The sequence below is a fragment of the Rhinolophus sinicus genome, linkage group LG10, assembly GCF_036562045.2.
Source record: "Rhinolophus sinicus isolate RSC01 linkage group LG10, ASM3656204v1, whole genome shotgun sequence".
NCBI lineage: Eukaryota > Metazoa > Chordata > Mammalia > Chiroptera > Rhinolophidae > Rhinolophus > Rhinolophus sinicus.
In genome coordinates, this window is record NC_133759.1 from 107344441 (window position 1) to 107366868 (window position 22428).

The window sequence follows — 22428 nt, forward strand, 5'->3', positions numbered from 1 at the left end:
TCCCTACCTTCACCCAGGCTAAGCTCTATCCAGCGTGGGAGGGTGGGAGTAAAGGCTGCTTTGGATGACAATTAAATTAACCCAGAAAAATTCCAGCAAAGAACTCTAGGCCTATGGGCTACGGGATGACTTTTATAAGGTAGACCATGTGAAAACTAAATATAAAAATAAATAGTTTGGGCCGGCCCGGTGGCTCAGGCGGTTGGAGCTCCATGCTCCTAACTCCAAAGGCTGCCGGTTCGATTCCCACATGGGCCAGTGGGCTCTCAACCACAAGGTTGCCGGTTCAACTCCTCGAGTCCTGCAAGGGATGGTGGGCTGCGCCCCCTGCAACTAACAACCGCAACTGGACCTGCGCCCTCCACAACTAAGACTGAAAGGACAACAACTTGAAGCTGAATGTTACTCTCCACAACTAAGATTGAAAAGGACAACAACTTGACTTGGAAAAAAGTCCTGAAAGTACACACTGTTCCCCAATAAAGTCCTGTTCCCCTTCCCCAATAAAATCTTTTAATAAATAAATAAATAAATCGCTTGACATTCTTTACATTACCAATGAAACAGCAACTTAAATTCATGTGTCTAACTCCTTTCCTGAAAACCCCACCTTGTGTAAGGAAGACATTACCCTTACAAACGTATGACTATACCATGCTGTCTCTGGCCAATTCTCAAAACAAACAGGAGCTGCTGGCAAACAGTACACACTGTGCACAAGTGATTGACCAGAAGGCAGAGAACGACAGACTGGGTATAGTTATTTTTCAAGGTTATCTGAAGTATACTCATCACCACTCACTGTTGTTAAAATACCTTCTTTCTATAACTGGTTCCACTCCCTAATTTCACTAGACGATAAAATAATAACCAGAAGATTTTGCTTACCAATGTGAATGCTCCTAAAGTTTCTAGCTTGGCAGAAACTAAAAGCCTCTCCCCACTCCCACTGGAGAGATGAAGTTAGTACAGTCTAGGCAAATATATCTCCGACCTGGGGAGACGGGTCAACATAAACAACTACTGAGGGGTCTGAGCAGTTCCTCACAGAAGACACTTGTGATGGATTGTGTAGGATCCTGGGTTAGTGCTATGTTCTTGAAAGATCCTCAGAACTCTCCTGGTAGCGCCGTTTAAAAGAACACTCAGCATAAAATCCTTAATTAAAGTAAAAATGTACATATTAGGGGTGGCTGGATGGCTCAGTTGGTCAGAGCGTGAGCTCTGAACAACAGGGTTGCTGGTTCGATTCCCACATGGGCCAGGAGAGCTGCGCCCTCCACAACTAGATTGAAGACAACGAGCTGCCACTGAACTTCTGGAGGGGGGCCGGATGGCTCAGTTGGTTAGAGCACAAGCTCTCAACAAGGTTGCCGGTTCAATTCCCACATGGGATGGTGGGCTGCGCCCCCTGCAACAAAAGACTGAAAACAGCAACTAGACTTGGAGCTGAGCTGCGCCCTCCACAACCAGATTGAAGGACAACGACTTGGAGCTGATGGGCCCTGGAGAAACACTCTGTTCCCCAACATTCCCCAATAAAATTTATTTTTTTAAAAATGTACATAATAGGTACTAAAAAGTGGATTCTTTCTATCCAAAACAGACAAACCTGTCTTTAGATATCTAGTTTATTTTATTTATGTTTTAACAGGGCTGAGTGAGTACACAGGGATTATTACTTTGGTCTACTATTAAAAAAACACAAACTAAGAACAGTACTTTATTCTGAAAAATAATGTTTCCTTTATTAAAAATGTCTCAGATCCTCCCTAGAACTCCCCCAAAAAACTCAGAAAGATTTATGACACTAGATGGCAGCAAAGTGCTATACTAAGAACTCAGATAACAGCAGCAACTTGGATTGACTTCTTGAAATGAATCATTCAATGAATAATAGACCTTTAAAGAAGTTACTCACAAGTGTCCTCTTGACATTCCAACATAAACTGCCACGAGGGCTTTATCCAGTTTTTTCAGGACACTGAGAACAATGAATTAATTTCAATATAGTGTGAAAACTCAACAAGTAAATAGCTTTATAAATGAAAATTTAGTGGTATGTTAAAGGATGATCTGGGCGGAATGAAAACTTAGTTACTTATATGCTAAAGGATGACCGGGGGGCAGGGAAGTTATGATTTTTAAACTAAAATCTGAATGAAAGGGTGAATGAATGGCGTGAGCAGCCACGTACCCAGCACCTACCGCAAGAGGAAAGACCCACATCACAGCTGAAGCCCCTGGCTGCCCCACCTCCTCTGCGAGGCCTATCCCAATGATTCTAGTTAGAATTTCTAGTTAGATTTCTTCTATACACATACTCAAACCTTTATTTAAGAATTAGTGATCCATGAATTTAAGTAAAAGTGAATAAAAGTATCTATCAATTCCTGAGCACTTACTGTATGTTCAGCAATTTACATTCATCATCTTATTAATGGTCAGAGTAGTCTGTGGGGTACGCAGTAGTAGCCTCACTTTATAGATGTCTAAACTGAGGCTTGAGGAGGTTAGGTAACTTTCCAAGGTGATACGCAGGGAGTGGCAGAATGAGCATCGGAAGTCAGCCTGGTTCTACAGGCGGAAGAGGCAGGGATTGGGGTGACTCACCTGTGTGCTCCCCAGGGCACCGCACAGGATTGGGGTGACTCACCTGTGTGCTCCCCAAGGCTCTGTGCAGTTCTTTGTAATTAATGGGTGCTTGATACGTGTTTGTTAAATGAGTGATTCTCACCCCCCAAAACAATCTCCTTGCCTCCACAGTCACGTGAGAACACTGCATCCCTCCTATGGCAACAAATGACACACAGCCCCCTGCGGGAACAGCTCCTTTCACCAACACTGCACCATCAGCATTACAAGTCGGGGGCTGCAGTCCAGCTACCAAACTCACTAGGAAGACTTTTCATCTTCTTTCATAAAACTTCTAAGATAAAGTGCTTTTCAAAAACAGACTGGTAATTCCATCTTACAAGGAATTATTTAAGGAAGTGCAGAAATATTCTCTCCTTTCGACCTAAAAGGTGTTATCGCTGCACACGATCGCTGCCTGGTGACGACTGAAAAGGCTAATGTTCACTCAGTAGCTCCTGACCTACTAAGAACATGTGACGATAGTGGCTCCTTTCACTGTGGCTGCAGCTGCTATTCTCAGGCGGGGCCTATTACCCTCTGTCCCCTGGAGCCGCGCCAGCAGGCGGTTTTGCCTTGGATGACGCCCCTCTGCTCGGCAGGCCCTCTCTGGCTCACTGGGCTGACCTCAGCCCACCGCTCCTATCACATGGTTCTGCACACATTGAGTCTAGAAACCCGGACTTCAGACCTGTGACCCCATCCAGGCCCTCGTCCTTGCTACTGGAGAGCCTGTTCCCCCTGAAGTTTACGAGGGCCCAGGGGTGATCAGCACAAAACTGCCCAAGGAGACAGATGTAACCTCTCGCTACGGGACATGGTGGCAGCATCCCTGGATTTGACAGGAGAGACTGGCCATTCCAAGCATTGACCAACAGATTTCCCAAGGAAATCTGGGAATTTCTAGCCTCCTCCTAATATAGTAACACCTGGTCCAGCACCTTACATAATAGTAGGTAATTATCAATGTTTTTAAAATTGTGGTAAAAATGAATAACAAAGTCATCATCTGAACAATTTCTAAGTGTACAGTTCAAGGGCATTATGTACATGCACAGTGTTGTGTAACCATCACCACCATCCATCCAACAGAACTCTTCATCTTCCCAAAATGAAACTCTGTCCCCATTAAACACCAACTCCTCACCCCCCCTCCCCACCAGCCCTTGGCACCCACCCTGAGTTTGACTACTTTAGATACCTCAAGTAAGGACAATCACACAGTATTTGTCTTTCGGCTTATTTCACTTAGCATAACAGAATGATATCCCATTGTGTGGATAAACCCAATTTTATTTATTCATCCGCTGATGGACACTTGAGTTGCTTCTATCTCTTGGCTATTGTGAATAATGCTGCTATGAACATGGCATGCAAATATCTCTTTAAGACCTGCTGTCAATTATTTTGGATATATGCACCTAGAGGTGAAATTGCTCTATCATATGGAAATACTATATTAATTTTTTGAGGAGCAATTACTGTTTTTTAAATTTTATTATTGATCTATGTACCACTGGAAGGTACACTTGAACTGAAAATAGCTATTAGCTCTGCACTGCCAATGAATGCTTCTGTTGGGGACGAGGGCTCATTCCAGATGTTGAACTTTCAGGAGTAAACATAAAATATGAGAAGAGTCACATAAACTACGTGCTTCAAGAAGTCACATTTGTTAATTCTGGAGGGTTGTGTATATCATTTTCACCCCAAAATATGAAAACCAGTACAAGTTTAGGTAAGTTAATATGCTTTGGATACTTGGTTTAAGTACTTAGAGAATATGCATTTAAATCTGAGATCTAAAAGTACTGGGGAAAAACTTTAATATATTTACATAAAAATGATGTTGGTGCAACGACGAAGATACAAAGAACACTCTAGAAGCTTGTCAATACTCGATCAATTATGATCATTGTTAAGGAGCTGTGTATTTTGATGTTTTAGTGTTTTTTACAAAGCAGGTTAAACTGCAACTTCCAGAAAGAACAGGCAGCTTCATTAAAAAATAAACTAGAACAGCACTAAAACTAAACCCATCACGTGAACCCACTGGGAAGAAAACATAAAGTTGAGACTCCAGAGACTTTCATCATTCATATTTGTCTAATGAAACTTTCAGCAATGGACAAAGATAGTGAAGATTAGGAAAACGCCAAAATATAGGAGGTAGTTTTATAAGCCACCTTGATTAGCCTGGAAAGTGTATTTCAAGAAGATGTGGCGGATTCCTGCTGACTTCTGTTATGTTCACTCATGAAGAGTGTTTTACTTGTTACTTGTAATCAATATCAGGAGCTTAGGGACCCAAAAAGGTACCATTAAATGTCTCAGAAAGGAAGGAACTCCGACAAGCAGACTTGACTCATCACATAAAAATGCACCTTTGTGGTCTTTTTTCTCAAATGCTGTGTCACTGGTCACATAGAGCTGGACTATAAGGAGCTATTTTCATGTTACAGTAACGGAGGACCATAAATATTGTAACTCTGATAATACTGAAATAATCAGAACAAAATAGAATCTGCACAAATACTATCAGAAACACCGGCGAGAACTCCTTCCTCTTAGTTCTCATGCCTCTATTAAATAACTTATCAGACCACATGGCGATTATCACGTGTCTGCTCCCGCTAAGGAGGAGACCTAGAGGACAATGCCCACATTCTCTCTCTGTGTCCCATGAGTGCTCCATGCTGCCTCTACAGTAAGTGTTCAATAAATAAGCATCCTCCATGATGGAAGGAAATGTAGGGATGGCACAGAAAAGTAGGTTTAATTCCAGTTTTCCTTATACAGAGAGAGACCTCTGTAAGATCCCAGCTTCTTTGGAGGAAGGTTAAAATATTAATTTTAGACTTTGTTAAACGTGCATGGTGTAAGTTCTAGTGTAACCTTACACAAAATTAATAAACAGTACCTAAAATCCAAATTAGTGGATGGAAAAAAATGAAAAAAAAAAAAAAATCAAGAATTCAAAAGAAGGCTAGAGAAAAAGCAAAACAGAAATTCGAAACATGTAGGAAAAATAATATAAAATACACACAAAATTCCAAATCTGTCACAAGTACAATAAATGTAAATGACTAACTGTTCCATGTTAAGTGACCAAGACTGACGGATTAATAACATTTTAACAAAAAGCTGTTTACAAGAGATACAAACCAGAGAAAAGGACTGACAGAAACAAACCAGACAAAGTCTAACAGAAAGAAAGCTGGTGTAACTATGTTAATAGTAATAAAAACAGACTTTATCCTTAGTAATGTTTTTAATCTTAAAGAGAGCCCCTTCATAATGATAAAAGGTTCAAATTACAGGAAGTGAAATCAATTCTAAATTTGTATCCCTGACACAACAGGATATCAAAATGTTCAAAGCAAAACCAACTAGAATTATAACGAAAAGGAAGGAAAATCCATAATCAGTTAGGAGATTTTAATATGCCTCTCAGTAATTGATAGAAAAGTGACTCAGGCGCCTTCTATCCCCACACCCTACCCCAAATCAGACGGATACAGGGGATCTGAACAACCTTATAAACTTGACCCAAAAGACCCATAGAGATACACTGTCACCTGAATACACATTTCCCCCCAGCATCTACAGATAGAAAAAAACACTAATCTAGGGTGAAGGTGAACGCAGCCTGGAACACAGCTGTAGCCGAGCCCGAGCTGTGTTAACACGGAGGTGAGTAAGGACCACGTGGCTCTTACTGGCCTGGGGGTTGCTCCGATGTAATCCAATGAAAGCTAATAATACAGTGTATTAGTCATAATTTGTCTTTGCAATTAACTACCTCTGCCAATGAGAGTAACATTCCAATCACATTTAGGAAATAAAACAAAAATTCACACTGTTTACTGCTCTCTTTCAATTTTACCAGCTGAAAATATTCCCTGCAGTAATCAGGGATTCATTTTGGCATACTCCCACTTTTCTGTGCACAGTCAAGAAAATGTAATGTTCTGAAAACTGAGACGATGCAAAGATATCAGTCAAAACCTAAATTTTAAAAAAAGGTGTTTACGGGAAATTTTCACATAAAAATTATTATAAAAACTGCACAAAAAACAATCTTTCCAACTATAAATCTCAATAAATAACACGATCATGCAAAGAAATGAAGTTATCAATTTTAAGTTAAGAAAATAAATCATCTAATTATTTAAAAATGTACATGTTACATACATTCACTATTTTAAAAAATGGATAGGTCATGGGGACTCTATAGGTAAGGGATTCTTGAGCTCCCTCACTGGGGAAAAGTGTTTTAAAATACCTAGTTGAAGTTAAGACCTCAAGGTCTCAGGAAAGGAAAACCTACATCCAAGCTCTGATTCTGCCACACACTTGATGTACAGCATTTTCTTAATCTCCATGAGCCTTATTTCAACATACATGAAGTGTGGACAAATACGACTGAAATGTGGCAGTGCATGCAAATAGCTAAGACCGGGATGGAGTATAAAACCACACTTACATGTCAGCTAATACTATTATCAAAGGTAATGAATTCATATTTCATAAAGTTCTTAAAATGGGGGAGAGAAGTGAAAGCAGTCCCCCAGCCAGCATTTCTATCTGTCAAAAACACTTGGGTATGACCTTTTGAATGGTTAACCTTGAAATTCTACTAAACACTTACCAAGTCACAGAATTCAAATACCAGAAGATAGGGAATTGCTTCTACACACTGTCCAACACACTGAAGAATATTTGGATGCTGAAGAATACTGGTGAAAACAGAAGTCATAGCATTATTCATCGGGGAGTATGCTAGTAAAATTGTTCAAACGATCCAAATTTTAACATTCATAATGATTTAAATATGATATGCTGGAAAAAGCCCATTAAGAATATACTTAACGGATATATTCTAAGTTACCTAATGATTAAATAATTCAAAGCCAATCAGGCAAACATTTTCACAAATTAAAACAGAACTCCTAATATAAGAACCTTTCATTTTAGTAATTTAAATTTATAGATATAATTTTGAAGTAGCATTTCAGAAAAGGCAGACCGTATATACAAATTCAATAAGCATTTCAATCCACATATTAAATAACTCAACTACTCTCAGGCTATCTAGCTTTTATGCCATTTCCATAAATTTCCACAGTATATGCAAACTCTTTTTGGAAAATATTTTACCCAAAAGTTAAAAAAAATATATGCCAAAATAAGTTTTATTTTCAAGTTTTTATTTTGAAGCAATTATGAATTAACAGTAAGTTGCAAAGACAGTACAAAGAGGTGCCATGTTCCCTTTGTCCAGGTTCCCCACTGGTTACATCTGACACAATTACAATACCCAAACCAGGGAACTGACACTAGGGTACAGAGCATGTATGTGTCTGTATCCTGTTATCACATGTGTGGATCTGTACAACCCCCACCTCAATAGAAATACCGAACTGCTCCATCACCTCACAGATCTCCTCCATGCTAGCCAGCCCTTCATAGTTACAGCAACCTGCCTGCCCACCCTCTGTCATCCCTAAGCCCTGGCAACCACTAATCTGTTTTCCATTTCTATCACGTTCCCATTAAATAAGACTCTGAATCTTATTTAAATTGTGCATTTTACAATTTTGTTTAAAAAATATTTTGGTTTATTCAAAGGCAAACTTATTTGGTATAGATAAGATATTCTCAGGATTGACGATGTTGAAATTTTAAGTGACGTATTTAAAATATTGCTCTTTGGATGAAGTTTTGCAACCTGTCCATGCAGAGATAGAGAGAGTAATTTCCTAAATGAGTTCTCTGTCATTAATCTTCTCCATGACAGGTGCATAAAATGATGTGCAGTGAAATGAGCAGGACCAGCAGATGCATCCTGACATCAATGTCGGTGTTCCCTCGAGGTCCCCTGTATCTTGCTGACACATCTCAATATTTCATTCTCCCCAGGGTCCAAAACGAATTTGCTGCCAAGAACCTTGACAATCTCATTCTACTTAACTTTTAGGATTACAATGCCATCATTTTCCTGACCAGGAACTCTCATGTTCTATAGCTTCCCTTTGACTTCTTTTCTTTTACTTCAATGTAGTTGGTATATACAATATCATATTAGTCCAGGTGGACAATATAGTGAGGTAACATTTGTGCACCTTATGATATAATTCCAAAGCATTTTTAAACACCTGATTCTCAAAAGATCACAGAGTACATTTACATAACACACAGTAAGGTTTACTTACTAGTAAGGTTCTCCATTTTTCAAAAAAGTATCTTGTTCCTTTGGACTTGCACTTGCTTTTAACTCCTTCACTATTACTCTCGCTACACTAGAGCCTGTGTAAATCTCTCCAAGGAGGACCTAAAAAAAAAGAATACCTTTTCATTTCACTTCCATGAAAATGGTAAAGAAGTATGTCTCATTTATCAGAAATGGAATACAGGAAAATAAATTAAGCAAGAAGCAGATGGCCTTCTATTATGTTAAATACTACCTCACAAAAAGCCTGGAAAAGTAAAATATTTCCTTCAGTTTTAAACCATCCATCAGATAGTTGCAACAGTCATATATTTATGTGTATTTCTTTTCATTTACTTAAAAATGTATTATACTTTCATGGAAATGACCAATGGCATTACAGAAGAGTAATTTATAAGTTCAGTTCAAACATAACTCAAATGTTCCTCAAAAACACTTCAACTGAGTTTTGTTATTTTGTCTCCTTCACATCTGAGATAGTAAACCGACAAATAGCCAGTAAATAAACAAACCATCATTGCATTATGTTAAAAATCCATGGCATTCCAATTATTCCAGGCCTTTATCTTGTACTAAAACTTCAGCCAAAACAGAGAAAAAAACTACTCCACTGAAATTAACAGAACACAAAATGAAAATAAGAACAAGCTACAACTGATATATTAAGTAGAATATAGAACAGTGAAAAAGCATTCAAAAATACAATATTTAAGATAAAGTAAACATTTTATTTAACTCGAGAATGATAAAAACTAAAGACTTCCTTTTAAAATAGTTTTTTAATCTTTTTATAAAATAGATTAATTTTTAATACCTTAGAAAGAGAGAGTAAGAACTTGAACAGAATTTAATGTGTTTGTTTGGAATAGAAGGGCAGAAAAATGAACAGAACAAGAAATTCTGATAATTAAGTCATATTCTTTGTTTCAAATAACTAGCTTGTGCAAATAGAGAATGCCTAACACTCATAAGATAGCAATTTCAAAAAAGAGGACAAATAATAGTGGACTACTGCAATACTCTCTAGCTCACTGTTTTTTCCTCCCCTCTGCCTCTGTTACCAGTCTTGGTGTTCAGTACCTGCAGGGACAATGCATTCAACAGCCTGACCTCTAAGTTCTCTGCCCTCACTTCCAATAATCTTCCTACGATGCTATCTCAGCAAACACTCCCATGGGTCTAGACCTAGCTAATAATTATATTATGCCCGAAACCTTGAATTTTAACTTCTTTTCTACCAGTCCTTTGATTTCCGGCTTGCTTACTTCAAGAGTCAAATCCAACAAGTACACAGCCTGCGCTCCAAATCCATTAACGAGACCACTTTCCTACCCTCGTGCCCCCACCACAGGTCCTCACCCATCCCTGACAGCTCACACCTCATGGTCCTTACCTATCACTGAGGTGTATTAGCTCAGCCAAACCCCAGGGCTGCTTAAACTCAAGTACCTGCCTACAATAAAAAAACACCAAAAGTAGGCAAAAACATGCAATCATGATCAGTCTCAGTTTTCAATTCGTGAGGGTCCTCAGCATTGCCCATCATCCCCCCACATTTCCCTTGTGATATGCTTTCCCAGAGGATTCTTTCACACCTCTCCTCCTGTTCCAACTTCCAATACATTTTTTTACTCCTCCCTTTCAAAGTGATTTCCTAGTCAATGAATAAAATGATCAGAAGTGAACTTTCTCATTTTAACACTAAATCCACCCACACTGGATCCACACCCTCTGCTTTTGCTCCCATTTCAGGAGAGACACTGTCTCTGCTCCTCAGCCCAAGTCCTACAAACGGGCTAGGGATCCCCCACAATCACCCGCCTCCCTCCTGCAGGACCACTTTCTCCCCCTCTAATAGAAACATGCTAAAATAGCTGCACACGCTATTAAAAAACAAAGCAAATAAAAACCTTACCTTGGCCCTCAGATGGTCCCAAGCAGCTCCTACTCCACTCTAACCAACTTTCCTGCTTTCCCTTTGGCCCTCTGCAGCATGGCTGCCAGAGGGACCCTTTCAAAAGGTAAGCCAGATTACATCACTCATCTCTCGAGACTGGAGTACAATCTCATCTCACTCTAAGTAAGAGCCAGTCTCTAAATGCATATGCTGTGTCACAACCCCTGCCTGCGCTACACCTCTCAGCCCGTCTGACTGTTCACTGTCTGGTAACCCCCCACCCATGCTAGAAAGTTAAGCTTTGTCAGGACAAGGGTTCCATTTTGTTTGCTGTTGCAGTCCCAGCACTCCACAGGTCAGGACTTTACCCATCGTCCTCCACGTCACACCCCCAACACCAAGAACTATGTGTGATATTTAATAGGCTTTGCTAAATGGCTTAGAAGATTTGGTAACAAAGTTTGCATAACATCAAAGATACAGGACTGACAGACAACTGAATGGAAAGACGAGAAGCAGAGATGGTTAACTACAGTGCAAACACATCTTCCCATCTTGACGGTCCTGCTTATGATGCAATCACCATTCAAACAGGACCCTTTTACAGAGAATGACTGCAACATCACAGAAATATTGGTTGTAATAAAATGATTCCTTCTGAACACTCTGTGGTAAAAAGATCAGCAAAGCTCTGTTACTACAGGTCACTGGACGGGCAATGAGAAGCAGAGAACAGTTCTTGCAATGGTCTGCATTATAATACTACTATCCATCTACAACTATAAAGTGGCTTAAGTGTCAGCAGGAGGAAAAGAAGGAAAAAAACCAATAATTTAACTTGAGGAGGATAAAAAACTTCTAAAATGCTGGTCTTTTCCCTTTTTACTATTCTTATGCCAACAATTAAAAAAAGTCTCTGGACATATAAATAAAAGGCCTTCTTGGAAAAACTTCCCCACCCAGGAATGTTGAAACTCGCATTCCCATGAGGTTTTGGGGTGCAATGGGGAAGTCAGCTGGGACTAGAGAGAATGTGGAACATCACACAATACAGCTCTTAATTAGCTCTAAACTCTAAACAGTGTAAGTAGGAGGAAAAGAAAGGGAACAACGTTTTACCTTTCCAAACCAGCCATTTCCAATTTCCTGTATATAGTTTAGACTGTGGCGGGCAACTTGAGACTTCAAACCTTCTGTAGGAAAAAAGAACATTAAAAACAAAATATAAGTATTTAACTGAAATAAAATATATTTTAAATATGTAACCTATGAAGTACAAACACTAATGTAAATGTGATGCTTGTGCTAATAAAGGGAGAAATAAATACATGAAACATCTCTTTCAAACTAATAATGACAAAAAAGGGTTCCAAGCTTTAAAGCTGACAATACTTTTGAATGAGTATCCTACCCTGATTCTCTAATACCTTGCACTGTTTCTTCTGGTCCCAGTACTCTACTGTAGCCTCTACTCACCATTCCACTGGCCTTAACCTAGTCCTTAGTTTTATGGCGGAGGAGGGACCCCCAGACACTGTCCCTCCCAATCTTAAGATGAAAAGTCAATCTGATTAGCATGTTCAAATACACCCCTCCTCCCAAACACAGGACACCCAGTAGAAGACGAGCACTGTCTATTTAGCCAGACCAGCAGTGCTGAGAACTAGCAGAGAAGCTTGTCTTCTAAAAGAGAGGCAGGAGCTCTGTCCGAGAGTTCCATTTCTATGAACTAAGACCAGTTTATTCTTGGAACAGACCCAGGGTCCAAAGGGAAAGGACTTGGCTTTTGCAGGAATGCAATGGGCCAGGCTCTTCCGCCTCACCAGGGAGCAGAGGGAAGAGCAATAGGCAAGCAGAGGAGACGGGCAGTCCAATTATTTTATAGTTGGCGGCAAGGTTCCCATTCTTGCTTCTCAGAAATAACTCGTGAAAACATGACATTAGGACCGAGGCCTTACCTACAGACGGCTGGAATTGTGATGGAGCTGGTAGTGAGATATTTGGTACCGAAAGTGTGAAAACTTCCGCTGGGGATTGAACAGAGGGAGTATCTTCCGCTGGTGGTGTGAAATCTATCTCATCATCAAAATTATCTTCAAATTCCTAAAATAAAAGCAGGGCAATATTACACCTAACATAAATCAGTTTGAGGACAAATATTTAAAAACGTTTGCTAATATTTAAGATATGAACATTTATTCACTCATTTGGAACACGTGGCCATATTTTCCCAATTCATACTTATTTCAAGTAAAAAGCATACTTGATTGTTTTCCAACTCCAAGTAGCAGAATAAGATTTGAAAATAAGATTTGAAAAACTACTTTTTAAGCTGATAGCTTGAAGTCAAATGTAGAATTTTCTACAACCATGGAACATAAAACGGAAATACTCTTTTAGGTTCAAAATTTTACTTTTAAGTTGCTATACTTTAAGTTCTTTATTATTATGCACTTTCACAGATCTCTTTGCATAGTGAACAAATGTATTTCAGTTTAAAACTGTATGTGCATTTCCAGTTGCAAAGTGACTTCGATCAAAACAAGCACAGTTAGGGCTCAGAAAAGTTATTTTTAAGCGAGTCCCATTTCTCTGGCAAGAATAGAATGGAAAAATTACTACACTGAGGAGAAAATCATCAAGATCTGAACCATCAAGGTTTGTATAAAACTGTGTAGCACGTAAGTACAGTCGACATCTAAGATCATCAGATGGCTGCCTTGCAGTGGAGGCGGCACCAACAGGGCAGCCTGCTCCTGCCACTGCAGGGAGATGGGTCTATCCTGGTGTCCATGTCAACGCAATAAGACACAGATGATTATCAAGGTCATTCATTCACGCAGGTTAACTAACGAGTATTCCAGCAGGCACCGAAACAGAAGCCGAGAACAGAGCAGTGAGCAAGACTGCTTTCCGTTCCTCCACAGAACATCCTTCTTGTCACTTCCCTTTCTACCACTTCCCTTTGCCCCCATACAAAGAAGAAACTGGAAGTTATAAGGGTGGATCTCTGATATAACATGTGTGTTCTCACATGCATGTGAGGGGACATTATTCTCACATGTCATACATGCTGTCATATTATTGCTATTTGTAACAGGAGATGGGGAACAGGACAAATGAGGTGCCATGACTTCATCCTGTGAGAACAACCCTAAACAAAAGACCTGTGTTTAACTGTCCCTCTGGACCTTCCTAAAGGTTCTCCCATTAAAACGACTTTATCCATCACTCCTACCTTAGAAATAATCCCACTCAAAACTGGCAGCAGCATGATAAACCATTAGGTTGCAGATGATTCTAAAGATTCAAAGAGGGAATACAGTATATACACACGTACGTAGGGAGAGGGACACACACACACATTCACGGTGCCAAAAATATGTACACACATTTTAAGAAGGGAAAACGATTAAAATTGTAATACTCAATATATACTGATAACAAAAGAGAAATACAAGTCACGTTTGACTTCTGCAATTACAAGAGGTGCTCAAAGTGGTTCCCATCAGCGTCCTGACACTTCTGATTATGGCGAACTACTGCTTGAGCAACGCTGACCAATGTGTCCACTTGTATACATTTTCATTTTTTTGGCACCCCTAGTGTGTGTGTGTGTTAATGGAGCTATGAGAGAAGACGGGGTCACTTGTAAAGTCATGCCAGTGGTTATATGGATGCACTTGGGCAAGTCACTTATTTTGCCAGACTGTAGCTTCCTGGTCTGTAAGACGACTTCCAAGGGACCTTCGCCTCTAAAACGGCACAGTTCTTAATGTAAAGGAAACCTACAAGTTCCAGGTGGTGACGCTCTACTTCCGTCACACAGTGTGCAGAGCTGGACAGGCTCCTCCACAGGTGTGCTCCCTGGCCACCTGCATCACAATCACCTGGGGAAGCCTGATAAAAACCCAGACTTCCTGAGTCTGCAGCATAATAAAGTCCCTGGGTCAATCCTGAGATTCAGTGAGGTTAGAACAATCTAAGGCAGGAAGGAGATATCATGCCATGTGAGAGAGACTGGATTTCAGTCTGTGGGGACAAGGCAGTCAGGGGACCTGGGCCCTCTGCCTACCACTCTGCCCCCACGTGGTGCAGTCGTTACGTACATTTTCAAGGTAAATGGAAAGATGCTCTCCTCATACACAAAACACACTGGGGGATCCCCATGGCTTTAATCATCTTAACCACCACAAACTCACCAGCCTACAAAAGTTTGGAAATAAAGCAAAACCAGCCGCTCTTCCTGACAGGCCTTATAGCAAGTGAATTCAATCATGTTTTATTCCTCCCTTGTCAAAACTTGAAATTGTCAATGATGCTCTAAGGCAGGTGAGCAAACTACAGCTGGCAGGCCAAATCCAAAACACCTACTTTTATCGATAAAGTTTTATTGGCACACAGCCACAACTGTTTGTTTATGTGCTGTCTATGGCTGATGCAGCGCTGCAGGGGCAGAGCTGAGAGCTGAGTTGCCCTGACAAGAGACTGCACGGCCCGTGGTATTTACTATTTACAACAGCAGAACATATTTATTGTCTGGCTCTTACAGAAGACGTTTGCCAAGCCCTGCTCCCAAGGGACTGTGACAATCAGCCATTCAATTGATAAATGTATCAGAGGATGATCTGAAATGTTCCGACCATCTGTGCTCACCTTAAAATCTATTTCTGGGTCCTTACAGCAGGATACACAGTTTGCAATTAACACGATTAATATTATTAAACTGCACACAGACAGGATCACAAAAGATGAGGGAACGTCTACAGCAGGTGACTCCCCTGTAAGAGAAATAAGTAATATTAACAACATGGACATTCCAAAATCAACACTAATAAGATCAATGTATTTTCCACGAAATGTAAATGGGACCAAGAGTTAATAAAATAATGCTTAAATGCTCAAGATAAAGCTGATGACCAATCCAGGGTAAGAAGTGAGGGTTTCCTAAAAGCTTTCTATTTTAAAACCATCTTACATGTACAGAAGAGTTGCAGAACAATAGAGTCCCCATTTACCCTTCACCCACTTCCACTAACATAACATCTTACGTTTCCAGTAACACTGGTACAACACTACCAAGTGGACCTCAGACTTCATTCCGATTTCCCCCGTTTTCCCACAATATCCTTTTTCTTTTCCAGGATTCCATCCAGGCTACCAGCACTGCATTTAATCATCATGTCCTCTGAGTCTCCAACCTCTGGTGTTTCTCAGTCTCTCGTGTTTAATAACTGTGACACTTTTGGAGAATGTTCCTCAGTTTGGGTTGCCTCATGATTGGACTGAAGTTACACATATGCGGGAAGAATCTAGAAGAGCATAGGGTGAACTGCCTTTCTCATCACATCACATCAGGGGCACATGATGTTGGCATGACTTATTCCTGGTGGTGTGAACCTTGGTCACGTGACCCATGTGCTTTCTGCTGAGCTTCACCGCTGTGAAGGTACTTTTCCCTTTACATGCTCTATTCCTTAAAAGCGGTCACCAAGTCCAGTACACTCACAGGGAAGGGAGTTAAGCTGCACTTCCTGCAAGGAGGAATAGTACAGAATTTGTAGACATGCAGAAACGACTACAGTAATTAATATTTGGGGGAGACACTTTGAGGCCATGCAAATATCCTGTGTCTCTTAAAGTTTCGCACACTAATTTTCACATCTGTCACTGCGTCTTGTCTGCAATTCACACTGTGATACTCTAACGGTGATTTGCTAATTCCCACATTCCTTCTACATTTATTATTTGGGATTTTTCTGTAAGGAATATAAGGAAGATTTGTCCCTGCTCCCTCAGTTATTTATTCACTTATTAGTTAAGCTCACACTTATTTTACATTATTGGGTTTTAATCCAGTATTACCATTATTCTGTCACTCAAATTGTTCCAGCTTTGGCCCCTGGGAGCTCCTTCAGCTTGACTCCTGGGTCTTTTGGACATGCCCCATCCTTTTCTTTTTTTCTCCAACATTTCCTCACTTTCTGGGATGACAGGAAGCTTCAGGTTCTTCTCGTCTTTTCCCTACTCCAGCTTTACCATCAGCCACTTCTCCAAGGACTCCTGGTCATAATAAGGAGCTTTTCTCCTAGAGCAGGGCTCTGCAAACCCTGTGTGGTGCCTCTTTTTGCATGGGGCGGGGGGTGGGGGGCAGCTAAGAATGATTTGTACATCCTTAAAGGGCTACTTTCAAAAAACAACAACAACAAAAATATGCAACGTATGTTGCATGTGAGTCACAAAACTTAAAATATTTCACTATCTGACCCTTCAGAGAAAAAGTGTGAAATCCCTGTGTAAAGCATAAAGATTTTTACGTCTTCCTTTCAGTAAGGACTTAGTTATCTGGAAAACTTCTTATTCAACTACAGCTATTGTGAACATTTTCTTTGTTAGAGCAAACTGTCAAGTCTCACCTACTGGTGTTTTACTAGGAAACAACCCCCCCCCCAACCCCAGCTTTCCTGAGATATCACTAACACATAGGATGGTGTAAGTTTCAGGTGTACAATGAGATGATTTTATATTCCTATAGATTGTGAAACAATTACCACAGTAAGGTCAGCAATAAACCTTCCCTCAAAACCACCTGCTGCTAATTACATGCGCAAATGCACCAAGGGGAAGGCATGGAGACAAGTTCACGAACGGTGCCATCGCTTTTCTTAAGTGAAACTGCAGTACCTGAAGAAAAGAAAAACTAATCCAAACTCCTATGTGAGCAAAGACATTCTCGAATACATAATGACTTCAGTGAAGAACAGAGAAGTCTAAAATCAGCTGCAAACAGGACTAAGTTCCTTCTCAACAACAAAAGGTCTACTTTTGAAAGAGCAATGCTGAAACATGCCTTGTTACGAGTGGGGCTCAGACTAGCTGAAGCCTTCCTTAAGTCTGCAATTCAAAATAATATATTATAGTTAACCCAAGGTTGTTAAGAGTCTGCAAGTTCGAAACCAACAAAATCCAAAACAGGAAAACCCATACATTCAACACAGAAAGTGACTTGGTGATTTCTCTCAAAAGCCAATCTGGAGAGAAATCAAGTCTCACTAAGAGTAAGAATTCCCTAACTCCAGATACTTGTCTGCGTACATTTCGAAAACTAAACTGAGGTTCAAGAGCCAACTTTTTATGAATGAAGACCCAGAAAGATCACTTTCTTCTCTCCTTTCAGCTACCTGTTGTCGCATCCAGCTTGGTCTGTGCTGGTATTTATACTTATAACTTTGTTTCCCCTCCCGACTTATACAGTAAAAATTAAATATGACTCCTGAGGCATATTACAGCAAAGCACTTTCATAGGCACTGTATTTTATTGATTTTTACTTAACCTCCCTGAATTTCAGGTACATCTTACACTCAAAAGGTGGTTTGTATCGCCAGTTTCTTCTTCCCTAATGGCACAAGAAAACAGGGTGTGTCCTACTCAGTGGTATCTGAGATTTGATAAAACCCAGCATGATTTCATTGGATCATCACAACACCTCTGAGGGAATTTGACCAGCTCCACGTCACAGATGAGGACCTTGATATGCCCAAGGACACAAGATGGGAAAGCAGCAGGGCCAGAGACTCCAGGTTCAAGGGCGCTGAGTAGAAATCCCTGAATTTCCCTGGATACCACATTGTTTTCCTTCAACAAGGTTAATACTTAAAAACAGCCTAATCTAAGTACTTTGAACCCAAGTCTGTCATTGTAAATTCAAGAGTTCATCCTTCTGGGGCTCTCCTCCAAACTCCACATAGCAGGCGTTAAATTACTTTTTCCTCTCTGTTCACCGGTAATTTTATCCTCAGTCACTATTTATTGCAAAATTCGATCAGAACTGCCTGAAGGCCAGCTCACTTACCTGATTCATAACACTGTCCTCTGTGAGTCCTCAGGTAGGCACGAAAAGTCACACCGGTGTATAAAGAACTCACCACGCCGAGTTTTGCCCTTTCCTGACACTTATTTACCTCCATACTTGTGTTGAGACACTGCAGGACCACTCAGATTGCCTCAGTGCACAAGTATACCGGGTCTACTCACCTGCATCGTCTACCAGTCCCACCGAAAGGCTCTACAAATTACTGTCTAAAAAGGAACTTAGTAGGCAGACTTAAGTAGAAATTTTTACAGTTTTACTACTTCTAAAAACTATTTTATTTACTGTATTTTTCTCTTGATTAGTCCAAACCACTGTGCTTAAAAAAAAACAAACAAAAAAAAACCTCTATATGCCAAAGGAGGAAAAATTTCTGTAGAATGAAGAAATGGACCAACCTAGCATAGGCTGGAAGGTGAGACGGTTTGCATAAGCCACAGAGAGGAAGTGAATTCTAGCCATGAGGAACTAACTACAGCTGAAATCCCCACGCCCCAGTGGTCAAACTACACACCAAGCCCCTAGAAGGTTCCTGATTGCAACTGGTAGGAAACCATGAAGAAAGAGTTTTCCTTTAACATTCTCAGGCTACAGCCTTCAGAAATGCAGAAATCAAACCAATCATCTACCAAAGAAAAATATCAACAACGACAGGCGCCCCCATACATTTAGGCAGCTTTACCGAGTACAAACTGAAAACAAGGGTAATTAGAGGTCCAGGTACTTAGTATGCTTCCCCCAGACGCCAATTAAAACATTCTTGGCATCTCTAAACACATTCTGCGAGTTGTCATTTTACAGTTTTCAAACCATTTTAATAGATATCTAGCACTCGATTTAATAAGCAGAAAACCTGAGAACCTCTAAGAGGCAGGCACATACTATCTGTTTATAGACAGGTAATTTGGAGCACACAATTTCTCAGCAATGACTCAGAGTAAGTCAGGAGTACTACCTGCTTATTAATTTAACCATCATAAATCCCTGCCTAGAACCTCTATTAGAACTTGAACACATATGTAATTAACTAAAGAGTTACCTGTGGATCCATTTTTGGATTAAATAAAAAATGCTACAGGTCCACAGATAAAAAGAAATGATCAATGCTAGATCCATTAGAGATTGCAAAATGCTGAATTTTTATTTTGTCATTCATTCTTCAGTTACCAGCTGATACACTTTTACAAAGAGAAATTTCCTTATATTTACTGTTTGGTTACCCAGTGGGTCAGGTAATCAGGAGTGGGACTGAAAGTTCAAACCCTCTAAGCGGGATTGGTTCCTCTGGCCACCAGCCCCAACAGGAAGGTATTTAGAGACCCACCTAGAGTCACTTCATCAGCATAAATTCAGGTCTGGCTGAAAGGGCTTATTAACCACAAGAGATGCTCCTATCACCCCTATCACTCAGGAAATTCCAAGGGTTTTAGGAGCTCTGTGGCCGGGAAGGGGACAAAGACCAACTACCATCTCCTATTATGTCCCAGGCATCTACAGCCTCCTCCACCAGAAACTCTCCCATCGACACCCCCCTCCACTAATTCCTCCTCACCATTCAGATCTCAACCTGTGGAAACAATCCCTGAGGTCCCACAGGTTAGAGTTCCGACCTTTGGACCCACAGTGTGCCCTGTATTTCCCCATCGTAGAGTTTATCGCACTGCGTCTTTTAAATGCCCACATGTCTTCCTTCCCCACTAGACTACAAGTTTCATGGGGTCGGGGACCAGTCTAGCATACTCCACCGACGACTCTCAGGGTGCAGCACAGGGCCTGGCATTCAGTCAGAAGTGTGGGGGGGAGAGGGGAGGGGAGAGAAGGAAAAAAAGTGAGACAGACACCAACTAAGACGCTCCATCAAGGGAGGGAAGATAAGCAAGAAGTTGGGGGAGGGAGGGAGACATTCGTAATTAAGCTACTGGTTAACAGAATAAACTTATGTTTTAAGTGTCAAATTACATTTTAAAAGTAGTAGTCCTTCAATAATTGTATGCTCTTATCTGGCAAAGATTTTCCTCCCATTATAAATCTACCCTAACGGACGCTGCATTGGGGTGTTCTACCCCTTCCCACTATTAATAGTTGACCACTTGTTCCCCAGGTCTCAGAGAACTCCCACAAGCATTCTTAATTCACCCATGTTGTAATTCATGTTTAGCAGTATAACTATTAAGCTGTTTTCTTAAACAGTGGAGTTCCCCCAACTTATGTCCTCCTATGATATCGAGTATTTATGCCCACACGCCATGTTTTCCAAGGCGTCTCATTTCACCGGAAGCTGTCGGAGTAGATTCCCTCTGTGCTGGCAATGCAGGAATCCAGAGGCGCCCCCTCTCCTCCGTGGGAGAGCCCCAGGAGGTGCTGGACCGTGGAAAACACCCAGCGTGTGAGCGGGGCGCCACTTGGTTGGCCAACTCCCCTGGGCCTCCACTCCATCGTGGGTAAAAAAAGGAATTGGTGCTTGACCCCACTTAGCTCGCATCTACTGAGAATCTTACCTCCGAAGATGACGCTAAATTTGTTTGAGTCTGAACACTGTGTATCACTATTAGCCTCCATAACGGAACACTACACATGGGGCGACGTAAACAACAGAAATCTGTTGTCTCACAACAGTTCTGGGAGCCGGAAGTCCCAGACAAGGGGTTGCAGGGCTGGTTCCTGTGACACCTCTCCGCCTGGCCTGTAGGGGCCGTCTCTCACTGTGTCCTCACATGGTCTTCCCTCAGTATGCGCACCCCTGACGTCTGTGTGTCCACATGTCCTCTTCTTATAAGGACCCCTGTCACTGGATTAGCAACTAGGGAGCTAATGGCCTCATTTTAAATATTCTCTGTAAAGGCCTCATCCCCAAATACAGTCGCCTTCTGAAAGGGGGGTGGTCTCGCAAGGGGGCTCAATTCAGCCCATGACACTGTCGAGTTACCAATGAAGGAACACCATCCCCACTGGGAGGGGACCCTTCCTGGATGGCACCAGGGACAAATACATGGTACCTTCCTCTTTATGGACTGTTAAAGCAAGTGTCAGATGCACACGTAACTCCAGCTTTCTCTTTTCTCTATTCTCTTGCCTCAGGAAACTTCATGAGAGATTTAATGTGTCTACTTGACAATGAAAACCGGTGGCCACTGGGCTGACCAGACAAAGCAAACTTAGAAGAACTCAGGGAAGCTAAGGACCAGCAATCTTTCAAAATGGTCCTAATATCAAGTCTACCTCTAAAATACATCTTTTTTTGCGGCTTTTTTTTAAGAGTAGGACCAATAAGTCCATCTTCCTTTTCCAACACCCTGACAAGTAGCTTTCCATCTTGGAGACCTAATAAAATGAATCACCATACTACTTGGGGAAAAGAAATGACACCATCATTGCAGATCACACATTTTTATTTAAACCCCTCAAAATTAAAACCCACCTATCATAAAGGTTTCCTGTACAAAGAATCTTAAGTCGCTACATGTTTTCCTTGACTCTTAACGTAACAATACAGCCACATTAAATAACCTAGACTCTCCCTAATCTATTCTAATATTAGAAAGGGAAAGTGAAGCATAACACTAAATATACCCAAGCACACAGAACAGTAAATGGTGCACTGCTGATCTAGTTGATGAATCAGAGATTCCACAAAGACCCCTAAGCCAGAATATCAACCGCCTAGAAAAACAAACCACACTGTGTGCTAATCAGTGTTGTTCATGTTCAAAGATGATTTTCAAGGTCAGCCAACCCAACCGCTCTCTCACACTTGCAGAAAGGTTATTTGACTACTGACTGAACACTTGTGAATG

General features: G+C 40.9%; 1 protein-coding gene across 2 annotated transcripts in view; it reads right to left on the minus strand.

Annotated features, from left to right (window-relative positions):
* Positions 1 to 22428, minus strand: part of LMTK2 (lemur tyrosine kinase 2) — a 67252-nt gene that overhangs the window by 30773 nt on the left and 14051 nt on the right. For both annotated transcript variants that reach the window (XM_019716485.2, XM_019716486.2), the window contains exons 2-6: positions 15420 to 15544; positions 12722 to 12866; positions 11883 to 11956; positions 8850 to 8968; positions 7286 to 7373 (exon numbers count right to left, since the gene is read on the minus strand). In XM_019716485.2, the coding sequence (XP_019572044.2) occupies positions 7286 to 7373; positions 8850 to 8968; positions 11883 to 11956; positions 12722 to 12866; positions 15420 to 15544 (551 nt within the window). The remainder of the gene's footprint in view (positions 1 to 7285; positions 7374 to 8849; positions 8969 to 11882; positions 11957 to 12721; positions 12867 to 15419; positions 15545 to 22428) is intronic.